The sequence below is a fragment of the Dermochelys coriacea genome, chromosome 2 (genome assembly GCF_009764565.3).
Source record: "Dermochelys coriacea isolate rDerCor1 chromosome 2, rDerCor1.pri.v4, whole genome shotgun sequence".
Classification (NCBI taxonomy): Eukaryota; Metazoa; Chordata; order Testudines; family Dermochelyidae; genus Dermochelys; species Dermochelys coriacea.
Window position 1 is genome coordinate 217,923,597 of NC_050069.1, and position 17,255 is coordinate 217,940,851.

Here is a 17,255-nt window from a genome sequence, read left to right on the forward strand (position 1 = left end):
ACTAGATAGCCGTGGGAGTCCCAGGGGGAGTGGGTGGATAAGGGTCAGGGCAGTCAGGGGACAGGGAGCAAGAGGGTTTGGATGGGGGGCCTGGAGTCCCAGGGGGGCGCTTAGGGACAGGAGTTCCCGGGAGGAGGCGGTCAGGGGACAAGGAGCAGGGGGGTGTTGGATGGGTTGGTGGTTCTGAGGCGGGGGAGTCAGGGGGGGCGGGGGCCAGGCTGTTTGGGGAGGCACAGCCTTCCCTACCTGGCCCGCCATACCATTTTAGAAACCTGATGTGGCCCTCATGCCAAAAAGTTTGCCCACCCCGGTCTACAGTAAAGGCTACTGGATTCTCAAGCAATATACAGCCACAGTCTTCTAAAATGTTAATCATTCAATATAACTATAGCCCAAAAGATATTGTACTGCATTATGCACTGTGCTACAAAATACCTTGTTAAAAAACAGTTTTTGTGCTACCCTACAGCTCTGTTGTTCATGTTTTGAGAGTTAGTTTAAAAAAAAAAAATCTATATTCTGATGCTAAATGTGATGCAATTTATCAGCAAAAGAAAAGTTCATCATTTCATACATTCATATTCTTACTGTAACTTACGTTCTTCTTGGCCTCAGCCTCTGATCACTGTATGGAATCAGAGCCACAAGCTGGTTTTCCTGCCCTACAAATATACAAGAACAATTTTCAGAAATATCTTTAGGTGGACTTAGCTATCTCTAAACAAAAACAGTTCAAATAGCATTTTCCAGCAGAGTTTAATGGCAGCTCATGATGGATTTTTGTTTTTAATTAAAAAAACAGTAATTAAAACAACATTTTGGAAGTGTCCTTAGATATGGAACATCTCTTCATAGACTACACAAAAATCCTTTTAATTCCCCATAACAGAACAATCTGTGGGTGTATTAAGAGACATAGGCTTTTATCTCAGAAGTAAGGGTAAGAAGCAATTTTTTGACAGGGCAGTGAAACGAAATACTTGTTTCTCTGGAAGACAATTATTTGTATTGCATTAGCCACCAAAAGCACCAAACAGAACCAGGGGCCCATTACACTAGATGCTGTATGAACACATGGGACTACACGGTCCCTGTGCCAAAGAGTTTCCATTCATTTCTGACCTGTGTTCTCTTCTTATGATTCAACAATAAAAATGTTTAATATTGTAAGCACCTTGGAGCAAAGACCAGTTTGTAATTCACTATGCACACCTATGATGCATAGGAAGTGATCCATCATCAATGAGTGAGAATTAATAATCTGAACAGCATGGCAGCAAAAGAAAAAGAATCACTAATACCAAAATCAAGCTTGCAAGGACAGGAACTAGTGTTATTTGGGTACAACCTTTAATGTCAGGACCAAGAGTTTTGCTCACAATATCCTCAGTTGCAAACACCTGAAAGTTTACCAACACACTCTCTACCAAGTATCAACAAATTATTCCTGGGGCAGTGAGCTGAACATCTATGAAAGTTCAGTGAACTATTATCACACCTGATGCACTTATATCAACATTTCAGAGGAAAAAAACTCCAATGTGTAGCTTATATGACAGACAGAAAAAAATGGTGAGGGAGACGAAGGTCATTTATGATTGTTTGTCTGAAGAGGATATACAGGATTATCATTGGGAGTCTGAGCCCAGAGGTACTCTAGTATGTCTACACTGCAACTAGACATTCATGGATGACCTGTGCTAATTGACTCGGGCTCGCAGGGCTCTGGCTTAAGGACTATTTCGCTGCAGTGTAGACGTGTGGGGTTGGGCAGGAGCCTGGGCTCAAGGACCCTGCGAGGTGGGAGGATACATCTGCAAAGAGACTTGCAGCAGCAAGTCTCAGAGCCAAGTCACTTGACTCGGGGCTCACATTATGGGACGAAAAATAGCAGTATAAAACATTCTCAGTCTGGAACCCAGCTTCTGAGATCTACCGCCTTCACTGGGTCTTCCTTCCCTCCCCCCCCCCCCACAGTGTACAAGTTCCCTCAGAGGGCTAAACAGTCGAAGAGCTACAGGAATTTTCATACGATTCCTACTAAAGGCACAAGACTTATGAGTTAGTAATTTGTCCACATGATATTTTTTTAGGGGGAAAAAATACAAGTCCCAGTAAATGAAATAAATAACTAAAACTTAAAAGTACAAGCAGGACTTTCATAGAAGAGAAGTTGAAAGTATGCAGATTATTTAATGTGCAAGTTGTACAAGCAGCAGGAGAGGAGATAGGGCACATGTAGCAACACAGCATGTGACAATAGTTGGGTTAAAGTGTAGAGCCTAATCACAGATAGCTAAATATTAATGGCACCATTCAGCTCAAACAGCTTTTGCGATAAGGTATCGCAAGGGGAGGTTAAAATAAGTTGAAGCACACTGGTTTCCTGTCCACACCAACAGACCTCTACATTTTTCTTATAAGCCCACAGCCTCTTCTCTGCACAGTTTTCAGTTATAGACTCATGACTGGGTAAACAACAAAAACAAAGCCACACAAAGTTTCCTCAGAGTACAAAAATCTTTGTGTGAAGAGCTAGAAACAAGGTAAAAGGTCTGAGAAAAATTCTGGAATATTTGTTCTTGTTTGAGAGAAACTGAAAAAAATACTAAAAATAGTCATGTGATTGTTTAAATATATTCTTCAAACTTTGTGAAAAAGTATTGTAGTGCTACTTTTATTTTTACTCTGCGTTGTGTTGAACAGCTGGATTTCACCAAAAGACAAGAAACAAATTCCATATGATTGCTACAGTTTAACAAAAGCATGAATCCAAGTACATTGTGCTTGTAATTCCAATTGTGAAATATAGTCTCCTATCTTCAAAATTTTTAACTATATTGAAATCTCATTTTATAGCACACTGAATTTTAAAATACCAGTTCACTCTATTAGCCAGTTCTATTGAAAACATTTTTATTGCAGACTTTCGTTAATTAGTTCACATTTTAATGTTTCGTATGAGACAAGCAAACCAAATAAATGGTTTAATAAATCACCCTAATGCAAAAATTGAATAAGGGTATGTTTAACAATTTTCTATTTTGATTTACTAAAACATTAGAAACATCCTCAACTAAAGTGTTACCTATTAATATAACACCTAGTATTACCATAACAGAATGATTAAAAACATTTCTATTTAATTTGTTTACTTGAAATATTTGACAGCCCTTTGTACAGGTCTATCACATGGCAACAGGAGAGAAAAATATATGGTTGTAAAACTACAAAAACAGAAGGACTTAGGCCAGATGTGATGCCTAATGATATTAAATCCTTTAGGTTTATGTAAGCCACTACACTGATACTGATATTAGTTGGAAATTACATAGTTTGTTGCTATTTTTTTAAAAATGATTTTTTTTTCCCCCAAATGGTTTTGGAGCCTTTCCTCCCCGAAGATTCTGAAATGCTTTACAAACTGTACTTGAACAAGGACTTTTAACCAATACTGAAATTCTCTCTGGAGTAGAGTGTGGTAGCTGTTCTATGCCAAAATAATACTTAACTCCTGGAGGAATTCTGCACCAAAAAATTAAGAATTCTGTGCACAGTATTTTAAAATTCTCAAAACTCTGCATATTTTGTCAAAACACCACAATATAATCATGCCAATTTCAATTATGGTAATTTATTTCTAAATATCTGTCAGCAAGTATGCCTGTATCAATACAGACCAAAAAAAAAAAAAAGATTCTGGTAATTTTTTTTTGACAAATAGTTTACTTACTAGGCATATTAATACAGAATTTTGAGTAATTCATTTAAATTGCAATACAGAACTGTATTTTTTGCACCCTTCGGAAGCACCAAAAGCTTGGGGGAGTCAGGGGTAATGGAGGAGCTGAGGGAGGGGGAAGGAGCCTGGAGTGAACCTGGAGGGTTGGGGTGTGGGTGGGAGAAATATGGAACAGGATTTGGGGGGGGACTGTTAGGGAGTTGGGAAGCCTCCCCCATGCAGACTCTGGCTGACCCCAAGTCTCTCCCATTCAGTCACGCATATCTGCCCCATCCCCACATCCCCCCGCCCCATGGGTTTCTGCAGTCTCCTCCACCATCCCCATATATCCCTGCAGCCTCCCATCTCCAGTCCCTATGTGGCCTTGCACCCCCACTCGCATTCGGCCCCTGGCTCAACGTTGTCACCCTACTAGCTCTGAGCCCAAGCCCTAGTCTCTCCCCCCCACCCCCAGCCATTCTGAACAACAGTCTGTGGCCCGCCCCAGCAGCCCCATGTGTCCCACTCTGTCTGTCCTAACTTGGCTCCACTGGCAGAGTTCTGTGATGAACTTCTATTCCTGGGGGAATTCTGCCCCACTGAGCACTCACAGAATTTCTCCTCCCCCTCCAAATTACATTATGACCTAGAAGTGCTGCAGTTCTGCCTTTTGCCCACCAGCGGCTGTTTTGGTGCCATAACAGGAGGCTGTGTTCATGCTGCTGGCTGTTCTGGGGCCACAGCGTCCTCTGGTGGGCAAAAGGCAGAACTGCAGTACCTCTGGGGCAGAATGTATTTTCCGTGGAAAAAAAAAATGTTCTGTGGGACACATGAATTCTGCACATGCACAATGGTGCTGAATACCCCCAGGAGTAACATTTTTATGAAGGGAAATGAAGAATCGTTTGTCAAATTAAAAATGCAAGATTATACTTTGCAAAAATAGAATTTGATCAAAATAGAGCTAGTACACCTAAGCCTGTGTCTTCTTTAGGAAAAAAATGAGCTAACACATGGTAATATGCTAGTGACGACAAGTTATAATTTTCACACATATTAGAAGGTCAGGGTAAATCCTAAAGGGAACATGTAAAACTATAACTTTCTGGTCTTCACTAGGATTGTGCCTCCTGTTACCTAACACACAGTAAGAACTCTAGTGTAGTCAAAAAAAATCTACTACTGAAGAGATGGATTTTGCTTTGACATGGGCATCTACTAATCATTTGACCAGGCTAATTATAATCGGTTTTAGAACTGAGGCTGAACATTTCCAAATGACATCTGTAAAATATACCATAATAAAGGGTACAGCTTAAAACTAGTTTGTGACAGCTCTAGATAGAGAATACTTAGCACTTTAAAAGTATTTATATTTTCAAAGCAGTATACACTAGGGTACTTGAAGGTGCATGAATATTTTTTAAACCAGAATGCTGAATTTCAATAGCACTAGGTATTGCCCATATTCTCACATTATCTACTAGCTAGCAAGAAATTCTCCAAAGAATGTCAGGTAAAAAGGATAACACCACCATATGATGAAGTCCCATTAATTATTTCACCCTCCCGATCACAAATACCTTTCAGGACCTTTACAGGAATACTATCAGGAGCTCCAGCACGCACAGACAAGGGCATCATCTTTTAAGGAAAGTAGAAGTAACAAGGGGCATCCAACAATGCAGTCACAATAGAAAAACATTCTATGTCCAGAAACAAAGACTACCTATTTAAACAGATTTTCCCAAGCCACAGTTGATGTTTACTATTCAAAGCATGCAAAATGTATGGCTTTCAAAAAACCTCTTCTTGTGGTATGCACAATACACAAAAGCATATCAGCCTGCAGAGAGCTGAATCCCTCAATTATGATTTTAAAAAACAGAATACAATGCATGTTGAGAATTACTGATGGTACTATTTAAAGAGGTCCAACAGCCTTCTTAAAGGCACAAAAGGCTGCTTTTTTAAAGGAGAAAGAAGTAAAGCTGTTTACGCAAGATGCAAAGGACATCTAAAAGGAAAGACACTTCCTGCTAATGTAGTTTCCATAAAGGCCATTTTTCACAAGTATTTGTAGGTCATTTTAAGAGGTGTAATAATTTAAGGTACAGATTGTCTAAGCAAGAATTATGCAGATTCTCTGTACCCTAGTTCCTTACCAAAAGGAAGTCAAAAGACCATATTATACCTATCCTTGCCTAAATTTCTCCATCTATAAAATGGGAACTACAGACTACTTACCAGTTATAAAGAGCTTTGATATAACTGTTGACAAAAACTGTATAAAACTGCAGTTAGAATTGTTAAATGTTTGGGATCAATATGTATGATGAAGTACAAGCTTACACATCAATCGTCAAAACTGTTACTTCACAAAACTAGTCTGACCATTTCTGATAAACAGAAATGTATGCTGAAAGCATTTAACAGAAAAAAATAATCAGAAGACCCTATACTTGATGGACATTTAAAATTCTGAATTGACTCACATGTTTTAAAAATAAAGGTTAGTGAGAACATTAAAATAATATTCTTAAGGGTGCAGGCTCCGATTATCACAGTATATACTCCAGTGAGAGACCTCATACAACGTCTCTCTGTAACTCTGCCTAGTCATTTCAATATAGTTAAGGGATAAAACACCTAGATACAAAGAGAGTTAAGAGCCCATAAGCACGAGCAAATCCAGATTAAAGTCTTGTACTGATTTTCTCTGATACAAATATTAAAAAGGTATTTATAAAATGTTGATTCATCGCACTCAATCTGACCGTCTTCTTGGTGGTGCAGAAATAGAAGAGAAAAAACACATTTCAATTACAGAATTGTAGCTAGTGGATGCTGGGTATTAGTTTCATTTACAAGGAAATATGCTTATTTTTATCTATAACACCTACCACGTGGAATTCTCCCTGTTCCCTGGCAAGTGGGACAAGTGACACTGTCTCTTCCTGTAAATTCCACATATGGGAACTGTGACACATCCCCATTTCTTCCATCTTCACTATGGGATTCAGAGTGAATTAATCCATTCCTCATGTTTTCAGATCCTGTACCTCCATCATAGCCATCTTCCTTACACGTATGTAAAGGCAGGTGAGAAAAGGATTTCCCCATGTCTAAATGGTAGAGAAAGTTAGAACTATGTTTTAGGAAAAACAATCAAAAATGATTTACTGTCTTATGCTAAACCCAAGAGGCACTATTAATATTGCATTGCTTAGGAATGAAAAGAACCCAATTCATTTGGAATTCATAATAAAATGAAGTCAGAATAAAACAAGATGAAATCTGAAATTAAACAGCTGACAATCAACAGAGGTCACTTTGAAGCTCTACAGCAGAGAAGTCAAACATACAACTTGCAGGATCCATCCAGCCCTACAATTGTATTTATATGGCACACAACATTCAGATTAAAAAAAAAAGTTGCCATTCTTGACAAAGTAATATTTGCAACTAGGAGCACTAAAAGGAAAACTTTCCAAATATGAACTGAGCATAACTATTGCAGTTATATCTTCCTGAGTCTGCAAATAGCCTGTAACAATGACTGAGAAGTGTGAATTCCCCTAGACCCTATTATCCTAACTGGACATCAACTCTAAAATTCAATTATAACATTTCAGCAACAACATTAATTATTTCAGTACTGATCATTTTAGCAAAAAGAATGAGGAAGAAAGTGAAGCCAAGCCCCCAGGGAGGTGGGATTTAGGAGCTGCTAGAGGGAAAGAAATGTAAAGGGAATAACCCAGGAGACAGAAGAGAAGGATATAGGCAAGGAAAGATGAGAACACAATGTCAGAGACAGAAATCATGACAAAGGGGAGAAGAGTTTCCTGTTGAGCATTGCTGAATAATAAAGTACTACATAAATACCTAAAAGTTTAGTTTTCACATATAGGCCAGATTCTGAAAAGAATCGCTATCCAAATATCCCATTGACATTAGTGGGGGATGGTGCAGATTAAGGGGGAAAATGGAGTCCTAAATTTATACCCCAGCCCACAGAAAACCAAGTGTGTAATTTGGCCCTTTTCAACAAATCAGTTTGGCACCCTTAATCTATAGCCTTCTACTCAGTCTGCTTTTCAAATCAACACTACAAGAGTTGAAACCCCAATTTTGACCAACTTTAACATTTGTATGACTGGGTGGACAATGTCATCCAGATTACAATTACTTACTTTAAAAATACTTCTAATTAATCTTTTTTAAAAAATAGCTTTTGAAAAAACTTTAAAATAAAATGTTGAGCCCGCTAAGCTCTATTCCATGCCTGAAAATTCACTTACCAGGGGCAATTAGGGAAACTTTACTTAAAGAGACAGGAGCTAAAGACAAATTTCTACAGAATTTAACATTTCATTTAATTATATACATTTTTAGCCATTATTATTACAAAAATGGCTCTAAATCAGTTTCCATATATAAGGCTATCTTCCTGTATCTACAGACTATGATAATACTCCCAACTGACGCTCCTAGCTTTCTAATGAAGAAGATTGAAATGGAAAGCTATCCCTGGAACCCGAGAGGCATGAGTGAAACTGACAAGAATTGCATCATTTTCACTCTTATACTAGTCAGGAACCCTATAAGCAGCTGAGACAGACAGGGGAGTTACTCAAGGGGGGTGGAGGATACAAAAACAGAGGTTAGGAGATTGGTAGAGTGCTAGGGGACCCTCGAAGATTGCCAATGCCAGGAAACAGTGAAAGGGATAGAGTAATGAAGGCCCTCCACTTCCCTGTTGCATCCATCAAGAGGCTGGAAGTTTGACGGAAAGAAAAAGAAAATTAACTTCAAATTTCTTGGTCTAGGGATAGAGTTTTCAAGTTTCACACACTTGGAAAACAGCAGCAGATATATATTATCCCTCCACTTCACACCCCACTAAGCACGGTACAGGAAGATAGCTGATGAGCAAGGAGAGGAGTAAAAGGGCATGGACTTCTCACCAGTACATTAGCCTCAGCCCTTGCTGGTGGCCCTTACTATCTGTACCAAACTCTAACTGGAATAATCCTCTAAATCAGGGGTGGGCAAACTTTTTGGCCCAAGGGCCACCTCTGGGTATGGAAATTATATGGAGGGCCACGAACGCTCACAACATTGGGGGTTGGGATGTGGGAGGGGGTGAGGGCTCCGGCTGGGGATGCAGGCTCTGAGGTGAGGCCAGAAATGAGAACTTTCAGGGTGCAGGAGCGGGATCAGGGCTGGGGCAGGGAGTTGGGGAGCTGGAGAGGGTCAGGGGTGCAGGCTCTGGGTGGTGCTTACTTCAAGCACCTCCCGGAAGCAACGACATATCCCCCCTCTGGCTCCTACGAGGAGGCATGGCCAGGCAGCTCCCATTGGCCATGATTGCTGGCCAATGGGAGATATGAGGGTGGCGCTTGGGGCAGAGGCAGCATATGGAGCCCCCTGGCTGCCTCTAATCATAGGAGCCGGGGGGCAGGGAGGGGAGGGAAATGCCGATGCATGGAGCAGGGCAAACCCTGGACCTGCTCTCTGGCTGGAGCTCAAGGGCTAGATTAAACATCTGAAGGGCCGGATGAGGCCCCCGGGCGTAGTTTGCCCAACCCTTCTCTAAATAGTGGGTGTATGGCTATGCTCCAGGCTAAACAGTAGGAGCATTACGACTGCAGAAAAATGACTCCAAGGTGAAATGATTTATAAGTGTCTGTACCATTCTAGTAGTAAGATTATATAATCTACCACTATCAGTGTGGATAAAAATCAATGTTTAAAAAAAAATCTGATTTTTTTTAATTTAAATCGGATTTTTTTGATAAAATGCTTTTTGAGGGAAAAAACTATCTAAAAATTGTTTTAACTAAGATACAGTATAGCTCAAAGATATCTCATCATGGAATAGGCATTATAAATTCTAATTCTATAGTATGAGACAATATATTTATGTAATGTTTAAGAAAAGTTTTGTAAATGAGTTCCAATAGTTTATGCATTAGGGACCCAATCTTATGGGGTTCCACAAGTTTATGTATAGAAAGATTAACCTAAATAATCTATCTAACCAATGGGACTCAGCGCTCAGTCTAGAAGATACCAGAGATGCTTAGTTTTGCAGTTCTCAAACTGAGGATGTGTCTCCCCAGAGGCAATGTGCTTGTTAACAGAAAAAATGTTTTAAAATAAATAAATAATATATAGAGGTGAGAAATAACAGACCTCAACTCTGTTGTCCCTCTGCAAATTTGTATACACAGAATCAATCCCTTACCTCTCTCTAAAAGTGCAGTTTCAAAAAGTTCACTGAACAGAAGATTGTTGGGGTTGGAATAGATCTAGACAAGGAAAAGAAGTCTGGAGATAAATGTGAGAAGTGAGGGACATATGCTTGTTGTGTTAAAATATTATACGTTTGCCACTGAAGAAAAAAATCCAGAATACGCAATACCGTTGTTTTAGTCAAATAAAACAATTTAAATGTCTGTCCAGTGATGTTCTCCTCCTAATACAGCATGACAAGAAAATCCTCCAAATATTAACGATTAACCTGTTGAATTGGAGATAGTTCACCTCCCAATGACTTCATAAATATCGGTTTCAATTACCTTTGGTAAATGAAATAACCAACCAACCATTCATTTTCTGATATAGCTGTAAAACTAATGTAAAAAGTTTTCAAAGTAAATCACTGTTTAAAAATGTATAGTGTGTACCTTCTAAAAATGAAACCTACATCTATCTGAGTTATGAAGAATATGTATTAAGGTTATAACAACAAAAATACACTTTTATGTAGAAAACCATGATTAAATCGAGTCTTCCCGACTAGTGATTTAAATCAAATCCACCCTGACCACCATCATTCTTTAATGCAAGGTAGCACATCATTAACTACCATAACTTAGATTACAGTCTTTCATAGAGTTTGAAAACTCACTCACTAATGTGCAGCTTGATCCTGCACAAATTATTTAGACAAAGCTCCCATTGAACGGAAAGGGAATTTTGCTTTAGTAGGAATTGCAGGATCATGCCATTAATTTCCACTATGGTACTAGAGAAAAGAAATCTAAAATATAAAAACTCCATTCCTGCAGTTGTACAATAAGGTGTCCCATATAGAGTAAGTAGTATTTTGAGAACTTGCATGCATTCCTTCTGTATGGACCTTTCATATTATCAGAAAGATATATTATTCCAATATGGGGTAAAACCTACTGGAAAGGATAGAAAAAGATCGTAAGTTACTTACACTGACATCTTACTGATGGTCCCAGCAGCATTACTACATCATTACAGTTGGGTGTACACAGACATTTGCTTGAATTAAAAATCATGAATGTGTCTCAATATTCATGACCCATTTTGTTGGTTTTAGCAAGTATTCATACAAGTCTAGTTTTAGTCACAAAAAAATTCATAACGAAACCTACCCATAAGGGTATTCTTGCAACCATTTTGAATGTGCTTTGAGGATTTGGGCATGATCCAATAATGGAGCTGAAATACCATACAACAAATGACTAAAAACACAAAGCATATTGTCAATAGAAAGTATCCACAGCACAAGCTGCGGTAAGTAGTTTGTGAACAATTTATAGACTGAAATATGTTCACAAAAACCATTTAAATAATGAACAAATTTACAATAATTTGAATTTGTCAGCAAAAACAGAAATAGTTTCTAATTCACTAAATTATTCACTGATGACAACAGAGGGGCAGAGCCATCTTGTGTAATCAGTCCACTTAGAGAGTTTTATGATTCTGCCACAGCCTTGGAGCTATGGAGCCCGAGTTCTTTACCTCAGGCAACAGAGGTTATTGCTTACACTGAGGGTGGAAACATGCCCCCATTCAGAGCAGGTAGACAGGCTCACACTAGCACTGCTGGAGGTACTGTACTAAAAATAGCAGCATGGACATTGTACCATGTGCAGTGGATGGGGCCAGTCACCTGCGCTCAGACCTGTGCCACAGTGTCCACACTTACTTTTAGCATGCTAGCTCAGTCAGACCAAGTGTGAGTCTCTCTACCTATGCTGAAAGTCACGCCCTCTAGGTAGACATACCCAGGGGATCATACTTTTAGATCCAGAGGTCATGGATTCAATCCCTGCAACTGTTATGCTACAACTGCAACTAACTCGTCCAGCTACACTGCTAGAAGATTCAAATGCCAACTGTAACTGAAAACTACCATTCCATCTATAACTTAAATATTTACACCTCAAATCTATAAACATCAATTCTGAATACCCCAACACAATGGAATTTAAAAAACCTTAACATTTTGTAGATGGGAATACAGAAAAAAGCAATTAGGGGAACTGCCTGACCTCAAAATTATACAATAAACCAGTTTTAGAACCAAGATTACAACACAGGAATTTCTGGTTTCTAATCCTGTAGTCAATTCCTTAGACATAATACTTCTCAGTACTACACTACAGCCTACATCAGCATAACTTGTGTCGCTCAGGGGCATGAATAAACCACTTGCTGAGTGACATAAGTTACACTGACAAACGCATTTATATGCGCAGCACTATGTCAGTGAAAGAGCCTCTCCCACCAACACAGCTTATGCTGCTCATGGAGGCGTTTTTTATGTCTTTACCAGCAGCACCACTGTACATATAGACATGGCCTAAATGGATGCAACTTTTCTTTTAAAAGACAGATTAAAGGTGGAGTTCTTATTTTACTCTGCTATACACAAAATTAAAATGCCACTCTAAAAAAGCAAACAAAATGATAATACACCCAGTTTTAAAAGCCATTTTATTGCAGTTGCCTGCTCTATCAGCTGAGGATTAGTCATTACTATTACAAACTCTCCCAACATATAAAAGGTAGAAGAGGTAAAGAGACATGACTTGGTATTCACAAGTCTGTTCAGATGGGTAGGCATGTTTAACGATGTGCAATATACAAGCTTTAACAAACTCCTCCTCAAATCCCTGCCTCCACTAAGTACACAGCAAAAAGTGTTTCAAGAAAACACTTGAAACTTGGGACCTTGAGACTTACTTGCTGCGTGGACAAAACAGAGAGACAGCCCTCAGAGCAGACAGGGCCTACAGTGTGTTTACATTTGAATCCCACTACCCCCATCAGTCACAGCTAGAAGCAGGTGATTTAATTTCACCAGAGACCTAAAGAACCAGCTGGTGGAGACCTCCCCACAAAACACAGGCATCAAAACCACAGCATGACAACACCAGGCCTTAGCTATCCATCCCACCCCAGCCGCACAACCCTCCCCCCCCACCACACACACACCCCGCTCCTGGGCCGGTCCCACCCCGGCGCACAACCCTCCCCCCCACCACACACACACCCAAACACACACCCCGCTCCTGGGCCGGTCCCACCCCGGCGTACAACCCTCCCCCCCACCACACACACACCCAAACACACACCCCGCTCCTGGGCCGGTCCCACCCCGGCGCACAACCCTCCCCCCCACCACACACACACTCAAACACACACCCGGCTCCTGGGCCGGTCCCACCCCGGCGCACAACCCTCCCCCCCACCACACACAAACACACACACACCCAAACACACACCCCGCTCCTGGGCCGGTCCCACCCCGGCGCACAACCCTCCCCCCCACCACACACAAACACACACACACACCCCGCTCCTGGGCCGGTCCCACCCCGGCGCACAACCCTCCCCCCCACCACACACACACCCAAACACACACCCCGCTCCTGGGCCGGTCCCACCCCGGCGCACAACCCTCCCCCCCACCACACACAAACACACACAAACACAAACACACACCCCGCTCCTGGGCCGGTCCCACCCCGGCGCACAAGCTCAGCAGCGCCCCCCGCCCCGGCCAGCAGCACTCAGTGACACCGGCCCACCAGGCCCCGCTCCCACCGCCCAGGCCACAAGAGGATGACACGGCCCGGCCGCCCCGCCCCGCCCCCTAGGCCCCTCTGCCCGGCGTCCCCTCGGCAGCACCGGCAGCCGCCGCCCTGGCTCGGCGCCCTCTCACCTCGGCGGCTCGCTCGAGGCAAGTGGGCTGCGTGCGCGAAACAACGACGCCGAGCTCGGGAGCCCGGATCCTTCCTCAGCGAGCGCAGCACGCAGGCGCGGCAAGGAGGGGGCAGGGGCGGCCTGGCTAAGGGCCGATGGTCCGTAGGGGCGGGGCTGAGGCCCGGCGGCGGGAACCTCTCAGCCGCCCCTCAGGCCGCGGGAGCGGGGGCCGCTCTGCTGTGGCACGAAGGTCCGCCCTGCGATCCCTGTCCGCCTCTAGCCGTTCAACAGCTTTGCTCTAGTGGAAGCCCCGCTAGAAATCCCCCTTCTCCGGGTGCTGCTGGGCGCCGGGAGCCGCGGGGAGCAGCGCCCGCCGGGCTGGAGAGCCCGGGAGTCAGCCGGCCGATCGACTCGTTGCCCCGGTCGCCAGCAGCGGGCTGGGCCCTGCCAGAGCACGGGCACGGCGCAGCCCTTCCCTCAGCGGGGCCTCTTTTCTTCAGCGCCCCGCCTGAGCCCCTTGCACCCGACGTCTCCCTGTCGCTGTGCGGGCGCCGCTGCTGGCCTTCACAGCGTCGCCAGCCCTCGTGCTTTCATCCCAGCCAGGGTTTGTAACGTTCAGTGATTTTGTTGCTTAACGCCCCAGCCTCCGGGAGAACGATTGTTTTCTAGATGGGCAGTTCGGCTGGCACAGGAACGTTGCTGTGGGGGGAGGGGCTTCCCTGCCTTCTCCACATCACCCCATTAACAGTTTGGGTGGCGACTTTCCCATTGTACCCACCTTGGGCAAGTGGGGAGGGAGCAGAGCAGAGATGTGCGTGAAAGAGAGACCCCCCCCCCCCCGCACCAGTCAGCAGAGCTGACCGGGCACAAGGGAAAGGGTAAGCTGCCTCCCAAAAACAGAGGAAACCGCTTAGGCCTGGTCTAGACTACACAGTTTTGTCGACAAAATGCAGCTTTTGTCAACAAACAGTGGAGTACACGCAACAATGCTCCTCCCACCCATTTAATTCCCCTGCTATGCCCACAAAATAAAACCACCTCAACCAGCGGCATAGAGCTTTTTGCGATGTAATTAGAGCGATGCAATGCCAGGGTAGACAGTGCACTTCCTTGTGTTGCCCTAATTGGGCTCCAGGAGGTGTCCCGCAATGGCCAACGTGACCGTTCTGGTCAGCACTTTGAACTCTGCTGCCCTGCACTCAGCCACCCATTTAAAGACCCAGGAATTGTTGAACTGCCTCTTCCTGTTGGCTGTGAATGGACTGTTCACACAGCATCTTTCCAGCTGACCATGCTTGCTTTCTGCAACAGATGTGCTCCCACATGGAGTACACCAAAGCTGTTGGATTTGCTGGGTCTGTGGGGAGAGGAGGCTGTGCAGTTGCAGCTTCATTCAAACTGTAGGAACTTTGATATCTACTGGCAGATTGGTCGTGGCATACAGGAGAAGAGCAATGAAAGGGAAATGCAGCAGTGCTGTGCTAAGATCAAGGAGCTGAGGTGGCATACCAGAAGGCAAGTTAGGGCAACAGTTGCTCTGGTGCAGTGCCAATGTCATGCCACTTCTACAAGGAGCTGCACGCCATCCTGGATGGTGACCCCACCACCAAGAGCCCCATGGATACTTTGGGGGGATTGGAGGGAGCAGCCAGTGGAGTCAAGCCTGAGGATGAATTGGTGGATGAGCAAGTGGAGTTGGAGGAGGATGTGAGACATGTGACAAGGTCATCCAGTGACGTGGCAAGCCAAGGCCTATTTTCGACTCCAGAAGGGTCTAGCCAGTTCCAGCACTCTGACTCTGGCACTCATGAAGCAGGAGAGGCAAGCTCTGTTAAGCACGCATTTTGCTTTGATACTTCACAGTCATAGGAGACTGAGGTCTCATTTTCTTTGTTATAAGGTAGAGGAGGGATAAGGGATAGAAATTAATAGAGCCTATGCAGCTACGCAGTGAGGGCCCAGTGGAAAAGTTTGGTAATGTATACCTGGATGTCCCAGGAATCCTCCATAGAGATCCCTAGGAAACTTTTGTGTAGGTACTCAGCAATCCTCTGCCAAAGGTTCCTTGGCAGAGCTGCCTTGTTTCTGCCCCTACTGTAGGAAACGTTGCCATGCCAACTGGCATTTATTTCTTCAGAGACTAAAGCAGCACACAGGCGAGCATCATACAGACTCAATCTGAAGCTGCACGCATGCAGGAGATGCATCCTGGCATCTTGGGTTACCTGCAGGAGTGAGGTATTGGGTTTGAGTACCCCAGCCTGTGGAAGAGGGTGCCAATATTCAGAATATCCTGTTTGCAAACCACCCATATCCTTTCTCCCTTCTTGCTCATTCCCCCTTCCTAACCCTCCACGCTACCTGCCAAACTCACCATATTTGGGACTCTTGTCAAGCTGTGTGCTAACAAAGGGACAGTGAGAAAGAGGTGTGTGTGACTTTTGTGATTCATGGCTTTGAGTGTACTCTCAATACTGTCTCTGTTCATTGTTTCTTTAGCTTCTGCAGATGTGCCCTTGAGGACGAAGCCATACACACTGGCGAAGCACCTCTGTCAGAAAAGAAGGCGAACCAGGAGGAGTAAGGAGGCTATGTTTAGAAAAGTGCTCCTGTCAATAGATGCAGCACATAGCGAAACAAGAGCATGGAGAGAGACAATTAATGAAAAACTCAGGTTGGATAGCCTGGAAAGGAGACATGGACTGGATCAGATGATAGATGGACAGGAGTGGATGATTAAGCGACTGGAGGGACAGAGGTGCTCAAGTCCCTCATAGTAGTGGAGTCTGAGCACATCTGTGCACAATTCCCCCTGCAGCCAATACAGAATGCCATTCCGTGCTCTCCCCAAACTCCCCCCCATACATTCCTCACATGTTTCCATTCCATCACAACACCCCTTGCAATCCACCCCAGGGCCTGGTTTTATGATGAAAGCTGGAGTTAGTTACACACAGCTGTGAGAACCTGAACCGAGAGACTGCTCCTCATTGCCATGTCCCCTGTTTGCAAAAAATATATGTTTTAATCTTTTAATTAAAGCCTAGTATTTAAACAAAATGAGTCTTTGTGTCATGCACATGGTAGTTGCTGCTAAAATTCAAACACAGTGACTATAGGCAGGAACATTGGCTCACTACAATTAAACCTCAAGAAGCAAGCATTACCGGGGTCATTTAAGGCAGCAAGTAAACATTGCCTGACCGAATACATCACATAAAGACCGGTGCTCGTCAAAATGCTCCTTCAGAGCCTCTCTAATTTTAAAAAGGAGGACTTGTGGCACCTAAGAGACTAACATTTATTTGAGCATAAGCTTTCGTGAGCTACAGCTGTAGCTCACGAAAGCTTATGCTCAAATAAATTTGTTAGTCTCTAAGGTGCCACAAGTCCTCCTTTTCTTTTTGCGGATACAGATTAACACGGCTGCTACTCTGAAAACTCTCATTTTAATAGCGCCCCCTGCCCGTTGTTCCCCTGTGATTGCTCTGGTATCTGGTTGCTCAAAATCAACAGCCAGATGATCCATCTCAGTGCTTCACCCCTGGGGAAACTT

At 43.4% G+C, this 17,255-nt stretch overlaps 2 protein-coding genes across 7 annotated transcripts in view; one reads left to right on the forward strand and one right to left on the reverse strand.

The window, feature by feature from the left end:
• TMEM106B (transmembrane protein 106B) overlaps positions 1-14,624 on the reverse strand; it is a 27,160-nt gene extending 12,536 nt beyond the window's left edge. Inside the window, exons 1-4 of one of the 5 annotated variants that reach the window (XM_038389830.1) lie at positions 11,137-11,198; positions 10,956-11,023; positions 6,625-6,846; positions 599-662 (exon numbers count right to left, since the gene is read on the reverse strand). In XM_038389830.1, the coding sequence (XP_038245758.1) occupies positions 599-662; positions 6,625-6,846; positions 10,956-10,986 (317 nt within the window). In that variant the 5' untranslated portion in view covers positions 10,987-11,023; positions 11,137-11,198. Of the gene's footprint in view, positions 1-598; positions 663-6,624; positions 6,849-10,955; positions 11,024-11,136; positions 11,199-13,498; positions 13,587-13,690; positions 13,852-14,477 lie in introns of those variants that run through there. The other 4 variants (XM_043509242.1, XM_038389831.2, XM_043509243.1 and 1 more) reach the window with 4 other exon arrangements.
• LOC119850683 (protein transport protein SEC31-like) lies at positions 13,604-16,754 on the forward strand. 2 transcript variants are annotated; one of them, XM_038389107.2, is made up of 2 exons: positions 13,604-14,303; positions 16,199-16,754. In XM_038389107.2, exons 1-2 carry the CDS (start codon positions 13,619-13,621, stop codon positions 16,474-16,476), a joined length of 963 nt encoding a protein of 320 aa, XP_038245035.1. In that variant the 5' UTR covers positions 13,604-13,618; the 3' UTR covers positions 16,477-16,754. The 2 variants fall into 2 exon arrangements, with proteins under 2 accessions (XP_038245035.1, XP_043365179.1); XM_043509244.1 differs by having other exon boundaries at positions 13,604-14,302; positions 16,194-16,754.
• Positions 16,755-17,255: the final 501 nt, after the last annotated feature.

What these genes read in the sequence shown, in the direction of transcription:
- LOC119850683 (XM_038389107.2), top strand. Translation starts at nt 13,619, where the DNA reads ATGACACGGCCCGGCCGCCCCGCCCCGCCCCCTAGGCCCCTCTGCCCG. An exon ending in GTGCTTTCATCCCAGCCAGG is followed by an intron (nt 14,304 to 16,198) that starts GTTTGTAACGTT and finishes TTGTTTCTTTAG; the next exon opens with CTTCTGCAGATGTGCCCTTG.